The sequence below is a fragment of the Diabrotica undecimpunctata genome, chromosome 2, assembly GCF_040954645.1.
Source record: "Diabrotica undecimpunctata isolate CICGRU chromosome 2, icDiaUnde3, whole genome shotgun sequence".
Classification (NCBI taxonomy): Eukaryota; Metazoa; Arthropoda; class Insecta; order Coleoptera; family Chrysomelidae; genus Diabrotica; species Diabrotica undecimpunctata.
The window spans coordinates 116,138,609-116,156,442 of NC_092804.1; the positions used below are offsets into that span (position 1 = coordinate 116,138,609).

General features: G+C 33.3%; 1 protein-coding gene across 13 annotated transcripts in view; it reads right to left on the reverse strand.

The window, feature by feature from the left end:
• The window catches only part of Trpm (transient receptor potential cation channel, subfamily M), an 888,877-nt gene that overhangs the window by 487,914 nt on the left and 383,129 nt on the right, over positions 1-17,834 (reverse strand). For all 13 annotated transcript variants that reach the window (XR_011950088.1, XM_072523326.1, XM_072523332.1 and 10 more), the window contains one exon: positions 17,062-17,144. Coding sequence is in view for 12 of the 13 variants with exons in the window: in XM_072523326.1 (XP_072379427.1) it covers positions 17,062-17,144 (83 nt within the window). In the remaining variant the exon portion in view is untranslated. The remainder of the gene's footprint in view (positions 1-17,061; positions 17,145-17,834) is intronic.

A 17,834-nucleotide genomic window follows, 5' to 3' on the forward strand; every position in this document is an offset into this window, starting at 1 on the left:
GAGAGAGAGAGAGAGAGAGAGAGAGAGAGAGGAGAGAGAGAGAGAGAGAGAGAGAGAGTGTATTCTATCAGACGGGTCTACTGGGCTCAAAATTCCGCTGTTCAGTATTTCTCTTGTCTTAAAACAACAGTGGTTGTTTTCACAAATTCATGTGGATCAAACCAACCGTAAATCCTAAATCAATAATCGACTAAACTATTATAAAAAGATTAATTAATGCTATTTAATGCGCTAGGGTAACCTTGCCAGAGCCAGGAGTAGGTGTAGAAGCTAATCTAAGCGGCACTGTACGATAACTCGGCTGTACCGAGTTTCATTCATTCACTATTCATTTCTTGGTTCTCTACCCCCATATTCATTATTTTATCTAATATTTCATAGCTGTATCTTTATTTCATCCAATCCAGAATTAAATGCTTCAAATATTGTTCAAAATTATTTTCGCTGTTCATTTAAAACGCGTAACTTATTTAACTTATTTAAAGTTGGTTTAAATATTTCCGTTTTATTTATGCGGATAATATAACGCAAACCATGTTACATATCCTAACACAATATTCCGGTGTAATGGTAATTGTAATCTTGTTTAGTTTAAATTATAGGACCAAGCCAGGTTAAATAAAATATTATTATTAGAGTTAGTATTAAATGTAATCAAGATAAGTAGTTTAACTGAAGCAATCTATTAAAGTTTACGGCACTGTAACCACACTTCAAGATATCGATTTTCTAGCCTCGATTAGATAATTGCAGAAAGGATTCCTGTGGCTCGTACACCAAGGAATTCCCTATATTTGTCGCAGATCTCTCTTGAATACAGACCACAATTTAACATATTCTTTGGATTATGTTTAAGCTTTCCAAACAAATGGATATACAAACGTATATAGGTAATTCATTTATTAAAGTTGTAAAGTAATTTGATATTTTCCACCGATTTTAAAAACTGAAAAGGGTAGGATTTTCGATCAATGCTTAACTACGGATTTTAAACAAAACTTAAGATTAAAATTAAAAACGCCTATTTTATCTTAGGTTTATATTAATCATCAGTAAACTGTCACTTTACGTTACCATACAGTATTTTTGTGGTAAAGTGCTGATGAAAATTAAACTAACAATTTCCAATAGTATGAAAATATTCACATATCGTTGACATTAAAGAATTATGACGAAAAATTATAATATGTCTCTTATTACAGATATTATTGATAATTATAATGTGAGTGCATAATGACAAAAAATAAAGAAGCTTCAATCTAATCCGACACCAAACGAATAACTTTGAAGAAATGGGATACGAAAATTTTTCTTCTCGTTTTCGACTCTGAGAAGATGCAGTCTAAAAGAATAAGCAGAACTTAAGGACATTCTAACTAATCCACTTAATAAAAAGAATGTTTACTAAAAGACAAAACATTTTTATATATAAAATAAGAATCATTCTGAAACACTTTACACCCAAGAGAGCGGTGCGAACACAAACAAAAATCAAAGTTGAAGGACCAAATACGGAATCCACTGAATACTTATACAGAAAAACAATATCAGAGAAAGTTGCTGGGAATAAAATATTAGAAAAAGATAACATCGAGTAAAGCTGGGAAAACTCGAAAATAACATAACTAACGCAGCAACAGAATCACTTGCAGAGGGAAAAGTAACGAACACTAACATATCAAAAAAGAAAACACCATGGTTTAGAGAGAAAGTGACGACAAAATGTGAAGAAAAGAAAAAAGCAATTTTACAATACAGAATACAACAAACACAACAGTAATCTTCTTCTTCTTCAGCCTTAAGTAATTCAACTTTGGACATACACCTCCCCCAAATCAATCCAGTGTTTTCTATTTTGCGCCACTTGCTTCCAGTTGTGTCCTCCGATCTCTCTTTCCTAACCATGGTCTGCATTGTTGTATTTCGTGGTTCCCATCTTTTATCCTTCAGTCGGGAATTGTATCCTGCGAAGCTCCATTTTAATTTGGCAGCATGTTCTCCTGCGTATTTTACTTTGGTTTTGCCTTTAATCCATTTGTTTCTTTTTTTGTCTATAAGTCTCACCCCGAGCATTGATCATTTCATTGCTCTTTGTGCCTTTACTATTTGTGTCCACGCCTGTGAACCATACGTGAGTATAGGGAGGATACACTGATCGTAAATTCCGGTTTACAAATATTCTTCTATTTTAGTGCTTTTCAAGATCCAATTCAGTTTTCCAAATCCTGCCAACGCTAACCTTTTTCTTCTGGTAATTTAGGCAGCTTGATTTTCTTTGTTAACTTTCATTATCTGTCTCAGGTAGATGTATTCGCTTACTGTTTCTAAATTTATGTCGTTCAACGTTATTTCTCTAATGTTCGGTGCATTTGTCATTACTTTTGCTTTTTCCAAGTTCATCTTAAGACGTACTTTTTCCGAAGCATGAAATAGTTACGTCATCATGGTCTATAGTTCTTCGAAACTTGTAGCGAATATTACAATGTCATCAGCGTATCTCAAATGACTCAGTTTTTCTTCATTAACATTTTTATTCCTTTATCTGTCAAGTTAATGTCTTTGAACTGGTCTTCCAGTCCAAGTGTGAATAGCTTTGGTGAGATAACATCTCCCTGGCGAACCTTTCTGTTAATTGATATGGTTTTGGTTTTCGCATCTATTTGTATTTTCATTGTAGCTTTCTTGTAAATATTATGTATAAGCATTCTGTATCGGGAGTCTATCCTGCACTTGTTCATAACTCTCTCTATTGCCCAAAGTTCTATGCAGTCGAATGCCTTTTCATAATCAACGAAGCCAAAGTATAAGTTCAAGTGATATTCCTTGGCTTTCTTTATTAGCGTTCTGACTGTAAGAAAATTATCCACTGTACTGTAATCATTTCGGAATCCTGCCTGCTCTACCAGTTGATAGCTATCCCCCCGTCTCTTTTTTTGAAGAGAAGTATTATCAAACTTTCATTCCAATCATCTGTCACTCATCCTTTGTGAAGACATTAGTTGAAAATAATTTTTAATTCTTCGAGAATAATTTCACCTCTCTCCTTCAACATTTCTATAAGTATTCGATTCAATTATATAAATTTTACAAACAAAAAATTATACGACAAGCCACTCAGATCGAAAATTGTCCCCAATTGTTTTAATAAAAGAGATCACGGCACTCAATTCCTTCAACATAGAGACTCCTAGTCGTACACTCCGTCCACCAATCCATCTCTCACCGCCTAGAATCTTCGTGACAACTTCTCTCGTCAAACGTCAGTGAAGCACCTCTTCATGTCACATTTGATCTGGGGGCTTAGGAGACTGAGAACTCGGAAACCGGTTCAACTCGGAAGCTAGGTAAGTTTGATATTATTTTTTCTAGGCTTAATATATTATATTAATATGAATATGATGAATAATATATATATATATATATATATATATATATATATATATATATATATATATATATATATATATATATAAACCTAACATACTTTGCAAAAATCTCGTCAAAGCCGGATAAATAGTTGACTGATTTTTTCAATCGAGAATATAAACATGCAAACGTAGTGTTGTAGACAGTTCATGTTTGCTCAATGCATATGTTCGAAACGAATTATTCATGTCATCCCGTGGGCTTTAAAAAAGCGTGGAATTGATTTTCACGTATTCAAGTAAAATAGAACTGAAATAGGCTTTCGAAAATATTTAAAACATGGTATCTGTAACAACACTAATTGCAAATATCTATCTAAAATAAAGGAAAGAAAATAAAAGAGGCCAAGTCCACCTGGCTTGCTAATCAATGCAGTGAAATAGAGGCATATGCTAAACAGTATGATAGCTTTTTTAACATGCATAAGAAAATAAAGGAAATGACAAATACACTGAGAAAAAAGAAAGATGCCCTTCTGAAAGACGCAAATGGAAAAATCATTATAGAAATTAAAGAGAGATTAAAAAAATGGAAGACATACATAACAGATCTGTTTGAGGATAATCAACAAGAACCGGAAGAAATCGACAGCGAAACGGGGCCAGAGATCATAATAGAGGAAATCGAACAAGCAATACGAAACGCAAAAAACGGAAAAACTGTAGGTCCAGATGAAATACCTGCGGAACTACTGAAACGTCTAGACGATGAAACTCTACCTGTACTTCTGGACCTATTTAATGAAGTTTATAAAACTGGAAAAATCCCACAGGAATGGTTGGTGTCCATCTTTGTAGCAATACCAAAAACAGTATATGCCAAAGATTGTTCAGACTTTAGGACAATATCAGTAATAAGCCATACCCTCAAAATATTTCTAAAGGCGATTCATGGAAGATTATATAGAAAACTAGAAGATGATATGGATGATACTCAGTTTGGGTCCCGCATGGGACTGGGAACGAAAGAGGCATTGTTTTCTTCTAATGTCCTCTCTCAAAGATGCTTAGATATGAACCTAGATATTTATCCCTGTTTCATCGACTTCGAGAAGGCATTCGACAGGGTCCGACATGAAAAACTAACAGAAGTACTGAGAAACAAAGATATAGACAGACAAGACTTACGAATCATTATCAATCTGTATTGGAATCAAAAGGCCAATATAAAGATAGAAGAACAAAAGTCCGAAAATATAGATATAAAGAGAGGAGTAAGACAGGGCTGTGTTCTGTCACCATTACTGTTTAACGTGTACAGTGAAGCCATATTCCAGGAAGCGATAGCGGATCTGGGTGATGGAATCTCTATAAACGGAAGAATAGTAAATAACATAAGATTCGCTGATGACACCGTTATAATGACAGACACCCTGGAATCGCTACAAGAATTGGTAAATAAAATTACCGATTATTGCATTAGATACCGACTAAATCTAAATTTATGATTGTCTCAAAAACGCAACATGGAAATGAAAGAATAATGATAGAGCAAACCCAAATAGAAAAAGTAGAGACATACAAATATCTGGGAACCCGGGTTGATGACAAAAATGACCAAAGCAGAGAAATCAAAGTCCGAATTGAAACTGCTCGTTAAAAGTTAGTGACATTTTTTAGTGACATATTTTGTGTTCAATTGACATCAGTGGCTCTGCTGAAACTAAAAAGTTTCGTTATTAAAAGTTTCACTTTTAAATATATATAGTTGGAAAGGTAAAGAACTCCAGAGCATTTAAGGGAATTTTAAAACACGCTCTGCTAGTGAAATATTACAACCAGAAAAGTGCATGGATGAGCAGTTTGTACATTTTTAAACATTTTTAAAGATTGGTTCTTCAAGGATTTCGTACCATCAACAGAAAAGTTTTTAAGAGACAATAATCTATCAAGAAAAGCAGTTTTACTAATGGTCCGATTCATCCTAATAAAAGTAAACTTAAAGATGAGGATATCAAGGCCACGTTCCTCCCTCCAAATGTCACATCTATCTGTCAACCTATAAACCAGGGTGTGTTGGAGACGCTGAAAAGAAACTATCGGAAAATCCTTCTATCAACCATGATACAAGAAATAAGCGATGGCCGAGACATACTCCTTACATTAAAAACCATCAATTTAAAAAATGTTTCCTACTGGATCTCAATTGCATGGGATAAGGTTGGAGCACAAACAATTGCTAAGTCTTGGGATAAACTGTTGGACGAGGATGAATAAACCGCGGACAACACTCCGGATGAAGTTTAGGAAAATTTTTTGCCCTTAGTGAAACTTATCGCTGGATGTGAGGATGTGTCTGTGGGTGATGTAGAAGAGTGATTTTCAAGGAATAACCGTTGAAGAAATTGTTACTCTCGTTAATACTGAAGGTGGTGAAGACATCGAAGAACCAGGGACTGTTGAGTCCCACAAAGTTTCACACAAAGAAGAAGTAAACATTTCTGAAGATGACACTAAATAGGCCGAGCAACAAGAAGAAGCCAGAGCCGTCGATAGTATGATGCTACAGAGATGACAAGACATGGCAGTAACAAAATGAAATACATCGGCAAGGTAGATAAGAATCACTAGTTTTTTTGCTCCTAAGCTATTATATCTACAATGTTCGATGTAAGTCAATGTTAAACTGATTATAGTTTTATTTCAATCTTTTGTATATTAATATAATTACTAAATATAGTATATAATAAGTAATTAAACACTTTTATCAAGCTATATTTTTTAAACATTAAATATTTGTGTTCCAATAAAGTCCACAGCTACTTGGTAAAGTCTTTTCACTAAATTTTTAATGCCATTGCAGATTTCGATTTTAAGTAGAGCTTTAGAGTGTAGATCGTGTGCATCTAACTTTCTCTGAAATTTACAACAAACATGATCAACAAAACAGTCATCAGACCAATAAAGACATACGCGGCAGAAACACTACTTAACAAAGAGAGGACAAAAGATGAAAACACTTTGGTATCATAAAAAATTGTTGATAAAACACTATGGGACACAGCTAGAAGTAAAGATATACGACGTAGATGCAAGTTGGAGAACATCAAGTAGTGGGTAAAAAACAGTAGAGTGAAATCGAACGATCACATAAGCCGAATTACAACAAATAGAGTAGTAAAGAAGACAAAAGACATAGGAAGACGATCAGTAGGAAGACCACGAAAACGATGGAACGACAACTTCCTAAAAGTACATTGAAAAATAGATAGAGTCATGTCTACATAACAAGAAGAACGAGAAGATGATCAATGCGGTTAAGATAGCGAAACCTAAAGGGCAACTACAAATAAAGAATTATTTGATTTTCTTTAACTGCAAACAGAGGGACCATGACCCAGTATCCCACATTTGTTCTACGAGGTAAGGTGAAACTCCTTTTAAAAAACATCTTGATCTCAAGTTGACCTTCGATATAAAGCTACTTTTGAAATCACTACTCTAGTCGCTTCACAAATCTCATGTTTATAAATTTTAAAGATATCTCGAGAAAAAACTCCAGACAACTCTATCCCCTGAATCTTTATTATTGTGTTTTTGATCATATCTGTTTAATTAATATTGATACATCCATTATCTTAAGTATCCCAGCCACTTCTAAATTCTCTTCAAGATGATATGAGACATTAATATGACCGACAAGCGATTATTACTAGGATTTTTGTTTTTCTTATCGTTACACATGATAGATAATTGTAAAAATATTAGTAGAGCATAAAAATAAAATATATAATTAAATAAAAGAAAATATTAACTACTGGGAGCACTAGAAAATATTTGAATACAATAATTTACTGAAGTTTTACTTGGACAAAAGACAACAAATTGTTAGGATAAATAATACTGATTGTTAGGATAAAGAATAACAGTAAGAAACTTCACTTAAGATGCGGTGTGCCCCAAGGTACAGTATTAGTACCACTACTACTCAATATCCATGTCAACGATCTATACAATCTCAATACTGGGGATAAGCTAGCAGGTTTTGCCGACGACACTGCAATTTTATATAGCGCTGACAATTGGGAACATTTAAAGAATAAAATTAAATTACTATGCTCAAACTAATAAAATGGTTTAATTATAAAGATTTAACAATTAATCATGAAAAAACGGTTTTTGTTCCGTTCTGCAGTTACAAAGTAAGACTACCTTGTTATAGTTGTATAACAATTAAAAATACGAAGGGAACTATAATTATAAAATCAAGTAACACGATAAAATATTTTGGAATAAAAATCGACTCTCATTTAAGACGGAATGTCGGATACGGATAATAATATAAACGAAATAACTAACGAAATAAAGTGTTTTTTTTTTTATTTAAAGAAACAAAGTCGCATCCACCCAAAGGTTATTAGCGACATTCCTGTAACATTTGTAATAATAATATTAAATTTAACATTTGTAACAATCAATCATTGTAACAGTTAATTACAATTTGTAAACAATTGAACATTTGTAAATTTGTAACAATTAATTAAGTTAAATTTTGTGTAACATATTTATAGATTTTAAGTAACCTAATAAATTGTTCGGAACTAGACTTTTGTTGAGGAGTGCTTTCAGGTTATTTGGCAAATTGTAAGACTGTCTTTGATTTACATATTTAGGACAGTCTATTAAGAAGTGCTTTATACTGTCTACTGTATTGCATGTTTCGCATTTTGGAGGTTCACTATTTGAGAAGAGATAGGCATAAGTATACCTACATTGTCCAAGTCGTAGACGTGTAATAATAGTCATTCCACTCTCGATTCCACGCACTTGACACCTTATTTTTGAAATAAACTTTTAGATCGCCTGCGATACTCCGACACTCTGTTTCTGATGCGTCACTGGTGATAGCGTTACGGGCACTAGTATCTGCTTCTTCATTCCCTTCTATGCCTATATGAGATGGTATCCATAGGAAGTGGACTCTCCTGAAATTTTCTTGAGCTTTCATTAATTGGGCCCTGATATTTTCTCAATGGGGTGTTTGGGGTATACATTTTGCATAGCTTTGACTGCGCTGAGAGAGTCAGAAAGCACTAAACAAGGGATGTTTTTAATATTTACTTGCTTGATGGCTTTGAGCAAACCAAATAATTCTGCAGTATAGATGCTGGAATTTAGAGGAAGTTTAAATTGAAAAGTGTCATTTGGGGGAAATAAAGTGTTTGAGAGCTTTAGCTTTAAAGATCAAATTTCTCAAATCTAAAATAGATTTAATATATTTAAAAATATTATATTATGCACTAGTTGAGTCTAGAATTAGATATGGAATTCTTTGGTCGGAGTGTACAAAAAACTTATTTACAGAAAGTCATATTAAAAATATGACATATTACAAAAAAAAAAATATGGAAAATAATAATTAATAAAAAAAGATAGTCATCTCTTGTAATTTTTTCGATCTGATTAACTAATACTAATTAAATAAAAAAAAAAAAGAATATTTGCAATAGAGTGATTTGTTATATTCACCCAGTTCGTATAAATTTAACAAAATTAAATACTTAAGTAATATACATGTATGTAATATACATATTATACAATGTTTGTAGATTATTATACACTATTATGTACTTAAATATCGTTACACACTAGTTCCGTGTTCGACCAATAGGTTTTAACGGGTAATGAGTAAATGTTGTTTTTTTGGTTTTTCAATAAAAAAAAAACAGGTGTGGCAGTCCAGTGGGACTGCCGGTAGAAGTTATACTTCTATACACGCTTTCGCTGTTAAAAATTTATATAGGAGTCAATCTGCACAATCATTACATATGTAATGCTACAGGTAAGAGAGAGAGCAGAAAGAGAAAAAGAATTAGTTATATAGGTATATGGTACATCGTTTGCTGTATATAAACATTTGACCTGTAATAGGAGTATAGTAAATGAAGGATTGTGTCAATATTTTAATGAAAATATATATTTTTATTTTTATATATGTATAAAAGGAGTTGAATGCAAAAAAAAATTTACACATACTCTGCAGTATAATTCATTGTTTATTTTGTTATTAATATAAAAATTACAATACAATAAATACACTGCAACATAATTCAATATAATAATACAATATACATTAAAATGTAATATTCATAATTATTTAAAACTGCCAATATACATAACTTACTTTACGAAGATAAAAATAAAAAACCAACAACTCGGATTATGTTGTAAATTTTCATTTTATTTTAAAATTTATTTTTTTTGCGTATATTACATATATTTAATAAGATTAACGTGAGGTTTTTAAATATTTCAAAAATAAAAAAGAAAATTCATAATTGGGATTCGAACTCACAACCACCAGCGTATGAACCAAACACGTAAAGGATTTGCCAATTAGACATGACACTAACGGATTTCAAAATTGACAGTTCTCGGTAAAACAGTGATTATTTTGAAATACAAAAGCCTAAAATAATTATAAACGTTTAATTTTAAATAATACAAAACATATCACATAAATAATAATATTAATACATATTATATTATATATAATATTATATATATATATATATATATATATATATATATATATACAATATTATATATATAATATATTAAATATATATACAAAAGGAACATTTTTATTCTCGAGAGAGGAAGAAAGAGAAAATATATCTTCTGTCTCTCTCTTACTCATTATCTTATTTATAATGGTTTCACAAATTCACTCTCATGCAAATTTCCAACGCCGACCGTGCGTATAGAAGTATAACTTCAAAAATTTAAAATTATTATGTATATAAAAATGCTACTAATTGTAATTATTTCTTTTAAAGTCAAATCAATAAATATTATTATTATTATTTGTGTTAAACAGATATTATAGGAATGTCCTGTTTTCATGCAGGTATGTGTAGTAAAATCGGAGTTTCACGTTCTATTTTATTTTATCCATTTCAGTAAAAAAATCTATTTTTATTTATCATCGTTTCAATACACCACATGCCTACTAGGTATATTTCATTCCTGTAAAAACGAACGAACAAAGAATTTTTTTATATATTTTACTCAAGAGAAACATTTTTTTGAGGAATGTCTCATGGTAAATTTAACCAGTTGATGGTCGTCGCCTTTTACATAATGGGATTTTATTATTCAGAAGTCATTCTGAGGGGAATAGAGACTTATATACACTATAGTCAATACATAACCATTAACTTAATAACTCTTCATTGCTATAATGTACGATGGAATATTAATTGAAATTAGACAAGGACAATTTTTCTATTAGAAAATTAATGACGGATAGTTTGTTTAGATGTCTGTGTTGGGGAGAAAGATGACAATAAACAAACAATATTGGATTAGTTTATAAACTTAATTCAAATAAGAATCTGGATTTATACAATTAATAAAATAAATAACTGTTATTAGTGGATAGACTAACTAACTAACTAAGGTATTCCTTGGACTGTAACAGTCTCAAATGAAATGTTAAGGCGAATTGGACATGACAAACTTATGAACACAATTCAAATGAGAAAAACATCGTATCTGGGCAACATACTTCGAAACGATAAATATTTTATTCTGCACGTCATCATACAAGGAAGAGTAGAGGAAAGAACAGGCTTGGGAAGCAAGAAGAAATCTTAGCTGAGGAATATCAGAGATTGGAATACCATCAGCGTTGAGGAGATATTTCACGTTGCAAAAGAAAGGGAAGCATTTAAATGAGTCATCGCCAACCTTCGTTAGAATACTGCACAATAAGAAGTGAGCAGACGAATCTTAAGTCTTGATAAGGAACGGAGTCTTTAATAATATCATTAAAATATTGAAAGCGAATATATAATTTCAGCATCGAGCAACAAATGCCTTTCTTATTTTGACCCCCATGTGTGACCCATTAATAATTGTTATTGTAGGTTCACGATATACTAGACCTTTAATATAGCCCCAAAAGAAGAAGCCGACTTTACTTAATTCTGGAGATCTAGCTGGCCAATGAATTGGTCCTTCTCTTTCTATCTATCTGTGACTAGTAATTAGTGTATGATGTGCATGATGTATAAGAAGTGCAGTGATTAGTGAACACTGTAGTAGTGTCTGGGGACTCAGATACCCCCAAAGCACTGAAGAAGACATCAGAGACGATGTCGAAAGCTCGGCGCAGTCATAATCGATGGGGTTCAACCCGGAAGCCTGGTGAGTTAAATAATAATATTAATCTTAGTTTTATGTTTAATGTATATATGTAAATATATATATATATATATATATATATATATATATATATATATATACAACTATTATATTTCTTTCTTTAGCATAAATCTTCAATAATACACTGCCCGGCATTAAAAAGAAGCCACCTAAAATTTTTGGCATTTTTTAATTTTAAAGAACTCACATACTAAAGAAACATACAACTAATACAAGAAATTGATTGTCATTACATGTTTTTGTAATGTTTAAAATTATGTTCTAAAGCAGTATGCAACCATTTCGTAAATAACGTCAATAATAACGTAAATAAAGTCGTGATTTTTAATATTCTGTATTACCACTTCTAATTTGAATTAAACTCCTCATTCGACTTGGCATTGAATTGATAAAATTCTAGATGTTATCTTGACAAAAAGCTTCCCATTCTTCCATGAGCGCCAATCGAAGCTGCTCACGATTTATTGCAGCAGGTATTCTGCCAATTAATTTTTAGCCCACCGACGGTTTCAGGTATTGCCTTACCATCCTGGCTACATGTGACCGCGCGTTGTCTTGCATTAAAATAAAGTTTTAGCCCAGAAACCCAGCAAAAGCATTTCATGCTCGTCTAGTATTTTGGTAATGTATGAGTGAGCATTCAAAACAAACAGATAGAGAACTATGGTTTACAAGGCGTCAGGCTGATAGGGTCACCAATCAGAATAAATGAGAGAGAAGTCGAAACCGTATGCAGACATCTAAAGAATGGCAAATCACCTGGCCCCGGAAATGTAGCTCCGGAACTCATTAAACATGGACCCAAAATACTAATTCAACGACTACGACAACTTTTCCAGGAATGCATAAATAAACATGAAATACCTGAGGAATGGAAAGAATCGCATATGAGCACCATCCATAAAAAGGGAGATCAATCGAAACCTGAAAACTATAGAGGAATTGCAGTTACTAGTAGTATTAGCAGAATATATGGGAAAATAATAAAAAATCGAATAGAAGAAGAATACCAAGATATGGAAGCCGAAGAACAGGCTGGTTTTCGTGCAGGTCGATCTACAATAGACCATGTCTTCTCTATTACTCAGATAATTGAAAAGAAAGTTGCTCGTGGCCAAGAAGTCCATCTGACGTTCGTAGACCTTAGGAAAGCATATGACAGTATCCCGCTTGATAAATTATGGGAGGCACTGGGGAAAACAAATATAAATATAGAATTGATTGAAGCAGTAAAAACGTTGTACTACCAACAAACAACAAGAATTAAAACAGGAAATCTGATAACACCGGGATTCAAAGTGACTAAAGGACTAAGACAAGGATGCTGTATATCCCCAACATTATTCAAAATATACCTCGAAGCAGCACTCAACAAATGGAAGAAAAAATGTACGAATATGGGCATACCACTAATAGACTTAACTTTGTACACTCTGTGCTTTGCAGATGATCAGGTCATCATCGCACAGGACTCTGAAGACCTTAGTTACATGATGCGAAAACTATTAGAAGAGTTTACAGAGTGGGGTTTGGAAGTGAATATGGAAAAAACTGAGTACATGAGTATCGGAGGAGATCAACATAACCTTCTCGTAGAGGAAAATCAAGAGATCAAAATATGTGATAACTACAAATACCTAGGAGTAAAAATCACTCAAGACGGAAAATTAGATGCAGCCATTAAGGAACGAAATACACAGGGAAGGAAAGGCATAGCCTTACTAAACAGCGTACTGTGGGATAAAAACATCTCCAAAGACAACAAAAGAAGAATATACAACACCATAATAAAAAGTATCACAACATATGGATGCGAAGTGTGGCCCCTAAAAGACAGATCAGAGAAAATGCTTAGAGCAACAGAAATGGACTTCTGGCGCCGCTCGGCGGGAATCTCCAGACGCGACAGAATAACAAACGAGAGAGTCCGAGAAATCATGGGGGTTACACATAATATTGTTGATGACATCAAAACGACACAACTCAGATGGTACGGACACGTAAGGAGAATGCCGGAGAATAGAATACCAAGACAAATTCTTGAATGGCAACCAAGAGGTAGGCGAAGACCAGGAAGGCCTAGAAGAAGTTGGAGAGAAGGAGTTGATAAAGAAATCAGAGAAAGAGAACTGGAAGACGATCTATGGAACGATAGAATGAGATGGAGATTGGAAATCGGAAGACGTCGAAGAACGTTGTAAACCGAAATTATATATATGGGTGAGCATTCAACGCTCTATAAATAAACATGAGATCAGTACGGCCTTCGAATGAAACTTCTGCCTCATCCAAAAGCAACACGTGCTCGTCGAGCACATGCAGCATATCGTTCCCCATGTCATCTGAACGTTTGATGTGACCGTCTGAGCCATAAAGACCATCCTGGACTCATCACTAAACAAAACATTTTTTCAGTCTGCTATTGTCCAATGCTCGTGGTCTCTAGCAAACTCAAGTCGGCGTTGTCGATGTGCTGCTGTTAACAGAGATCCAGTTGCTGGGCAGCGAGTCTTTAGACCAAACTCTCTCAACCTTCTTCTTACTGTAGCAGTGCTTAATGACCACCCGTGAGCATTATAAAGACGGTTTTCGATTGCTCTAGCTGCAAACAACCGATTTTGCAAGGAAGTGCGTTGTAAAGAATGGTCTTCTATGGCCTTCGTGATTCTTCTCGCGCCTGATCCTGGTCGTCGTTCGTAAGATCCAGTCTCTACGAATCGTTGGTATGGTTTTTGGACCATACAACGACCAACTCCAAGTTGCCTGGCTACTTCTCTTTGACTTATTCCATTATCAATTAAAGTAACAATTTGAACAGATCTATCAAATCTCTCAGACATAGTTTTAAATTTAAAAATTGCACAAGTTCACTCTTTGAACAACAGTACAATAATTTTGAAAGACAGAACAGCCATATTTCAAGAAAAACAACGTAAAAACAACACGTGCATTCTCCGAAGTCGTAAATTTGATATCAATTTGCGAACTTATTACCTTTAATTGACCTGTCGGTACCAGTGGCGATACCAAAAGTTTTTTTGCATTGTGAGAGTTTATTTACAATAGAATAAATTGCATAAACTTAAAATTATTCAAAAACTCATATAAAATACTAGGTAGCCATTTTTTAATGACGCGCAGTGTACTTTCATCTGAAATTCCTTATTCTACCGGTCTGGGATTAACAAAACACTTAAAAGAAGTTTCGACGAATTGCCATTTTCAACCAAAAATTTTATCCTGTAATTCTGTCTCAATCTGTAGTAATTATTCTGTTTTCACTCTGATTTTGTGTGTTATAAAATTTGTTGAAGTACAGCCTTTACAATGTACTTTATAAAGTACATCTGATTGACTGTCATTATTGATAGTAGCTTTGATTAAAAAAAATATTTATTAGGTATTTTTGGTAGTTATTATCAAAACCTATGTTATGAGTAAAAAAATATTTTTTATATTTGTTTGGAAAAACCTTGTACGAAAATGATAAAAAGTTCTTATGTGTATTGGCGGGGCTATAATTATTGTGTGGTATTATATATTATAAGTTATGGATTTTTTTTTGAGATTGTTGGAAGAAGGAATATCATTTTGAAAATCTGAGAAAAGTCAAAACATTTAAAAAAAATAATTATTCTCCGGAATTTTACAATCCTCTTATTAGAAAAAGAAACTTTGTCATTAAAAATCCTTAATCCTTTATATACACACAACGCTAAAGTCTAGGGATATTTTTATAAATAGACGTATTTTGTTTATCCGCAGTCAACTTAAAAAAAGTAATACAAAATTGGTAGTTTAAATTGTTGTTTAATATGTCAAACACCATAGATTGCAAAAAAAAACAGAAAATTTGAGCAAAAAAAATATATTGCAAATCACCCATGTTTCACATACCACCATAAAATGTCAAAAATACGAAATATAAACTTAAAATAAAGTATGGCCACCACGTTGGTTTATCACAGCTCTACATCTACTGTTCATGCTCCGAATTACATTGTTAATGTCTGCTTGAGGTAGTTGTGTCCATTGTTCTCTCAGAAGATCTTTTAATTGAAACTCATTGTAGATATTGCCCATATGTGCAGTAATTCTTCGTTGGAGCATGTCCCATACATGCTCAATGGGATTCAAGTCCGGTGATTGTGCTGGCCACCGCAATACATCAATACCCTCGTTATCCAACCATTTTGGTACAATATGTGCAACATGCGGTCGAGCGTTATCATGCATATAGTAAGAATTTTCTCCAAGAGCAGCAGCAAACGGGCGCACAACAGCTCCAAGAATAGTGTCCAAATATTGCTGACTTGTGATAAAGCCACGTGGGAAAATGAGGTCAGTTCTTCCGTCAATCATGATTCCGCCCCATACCATTAATGTACCACCTCTGTATGCCTACACTTCTTGAAGATGTCGTAATCGTTGTCCATTTCCGAGTCGTCTCCAAACTCTTGTCCGACGAGAATCTGGATGAAATCCATATCTAAACTCGTCACTAAACAAAACTGTGGCCCAGTCATTGTCAGTCCAATTCTGAAACTCTTGACACCAGGTTAATCTTGCAGCGCGATTGCCTCTAGATAGAGGTGGACATCTCAGTGGTCGCCGACTACGAAGATTGGCTTCATGGAGACGATTCCTCACAGTACTGCTGCTAATTGTTACATTATGTGCAAGATCTAATTCATTAACCAGCTCGGGTGCTGTGATTGTTGGCTGCCTTCTGGCATTTAAAATTAAATATCGGTCATGAGGGACGGTTGTAGAGCGACCACGTCCTGGATGTTGCTCGGCTGGACTACCACTTACCACTACGACTTACGACGCTTTGGGATACACCCAGCTGGTCAGCAACTTGAGTTTGTCGCATACCAGCTTGAAGGAAACCCACGGCTCTATTCATCTCGTCCAACGTTAAACGTTGTCGTTGCATGGTAAAAGGACAATATCTATAACTCATCTATTAAGCAAGAATGGTATAAAGTGACTAAAATTAAAAATAAACAAAACATAAAAATGTCGATTTTTTTGTGCCTTATAAAAAACATTCTAAAACACGCATTGCTATCAGTTTTACAATTTTTTTTTTGATAAGAAGTGAGTGTTTGTATCAACAATTATAGTACAAGCAAATTTATATGGTCATGAAATTTCTGTCACTGGTATTGTCAAATTATTAAAATATCCTTAGACTTTTGCGCTGTGTGTATTTATATAAAGATTTTTTGAACATTTTGAAAGTTCCGCAAAAATAAGCACGAGTAATGAGAGTTCCCTTGTTGTTACCAATAAATATTAAAAGTGAAGTTCTGGCATTATCCTAAATAAATGAAATTAACAAAAAAAGCAATATTATAAAAATACACTTACTTCAAAAAAAGCAATAATTAAAACGAAAAACACTGGAAAGAAAAATATGAAATATACTTTTATTAAATTAATTAACCTGCATAATTCTTACCTTAATGGATCTTTGGTATGGCGAATGTATCTTGAACATTCCCGTTTGTGAAAAGTTGCCTCTATCCAACTCCTTGCTGGAGCCTAAAAATAAAACTAATTAGTTTTTTGTACATACCTAGCAGACGTAATATAAATAGGTAACGAAGAAAGTTAGAGGTCATAAATATTGTGTTAGACAAGGCGAAAACATCGGGTTCGTTCGGAAAAAAATTCCCATGAGATTTTTTGTATAATCGCTTTCACCCACAATAACCAAGACCCCATAATAAGGTTCAAGAAGTAGCCCAGGCGAAAAGTTGTTCAAATTTTTTTAAACGATTTTTTTAAACAAATTGTAGCAATCCATTTTTTCGGCCCGGACATTTTTTTTTAATTTCTGAACAAAATAGGTTTGTTTAAGTTTCCTCTAAAGTTGATCGTTTTCCAGAAATAAATAATATAAAACTGAATAAAACACAAAATGACAATTTTCAGGGTTAAAAAACACAAGTAAAAAATATTATTTTTGAACTCATCAAGTGCCTAAATTCAAATTCAAAACTTGTTCTATCAGTTTCCGATGAAAATTCGGGGATTATTTCATTTTAAAACATTGTTTTTTATTTGTTAATAAAGCGGGCGTATTAGGGCGGGCGCTCATTAGTTCAATGGCAATACATATTAGCGAAGATCTGTGCCATAGATTCTGTTAACAAGGTTTGAACTTAAACTTAGTTCCTTGGGAAATTCCAAAATAATTTGTGTTGTGTAAAAAATCTTACTTGTGTTTTT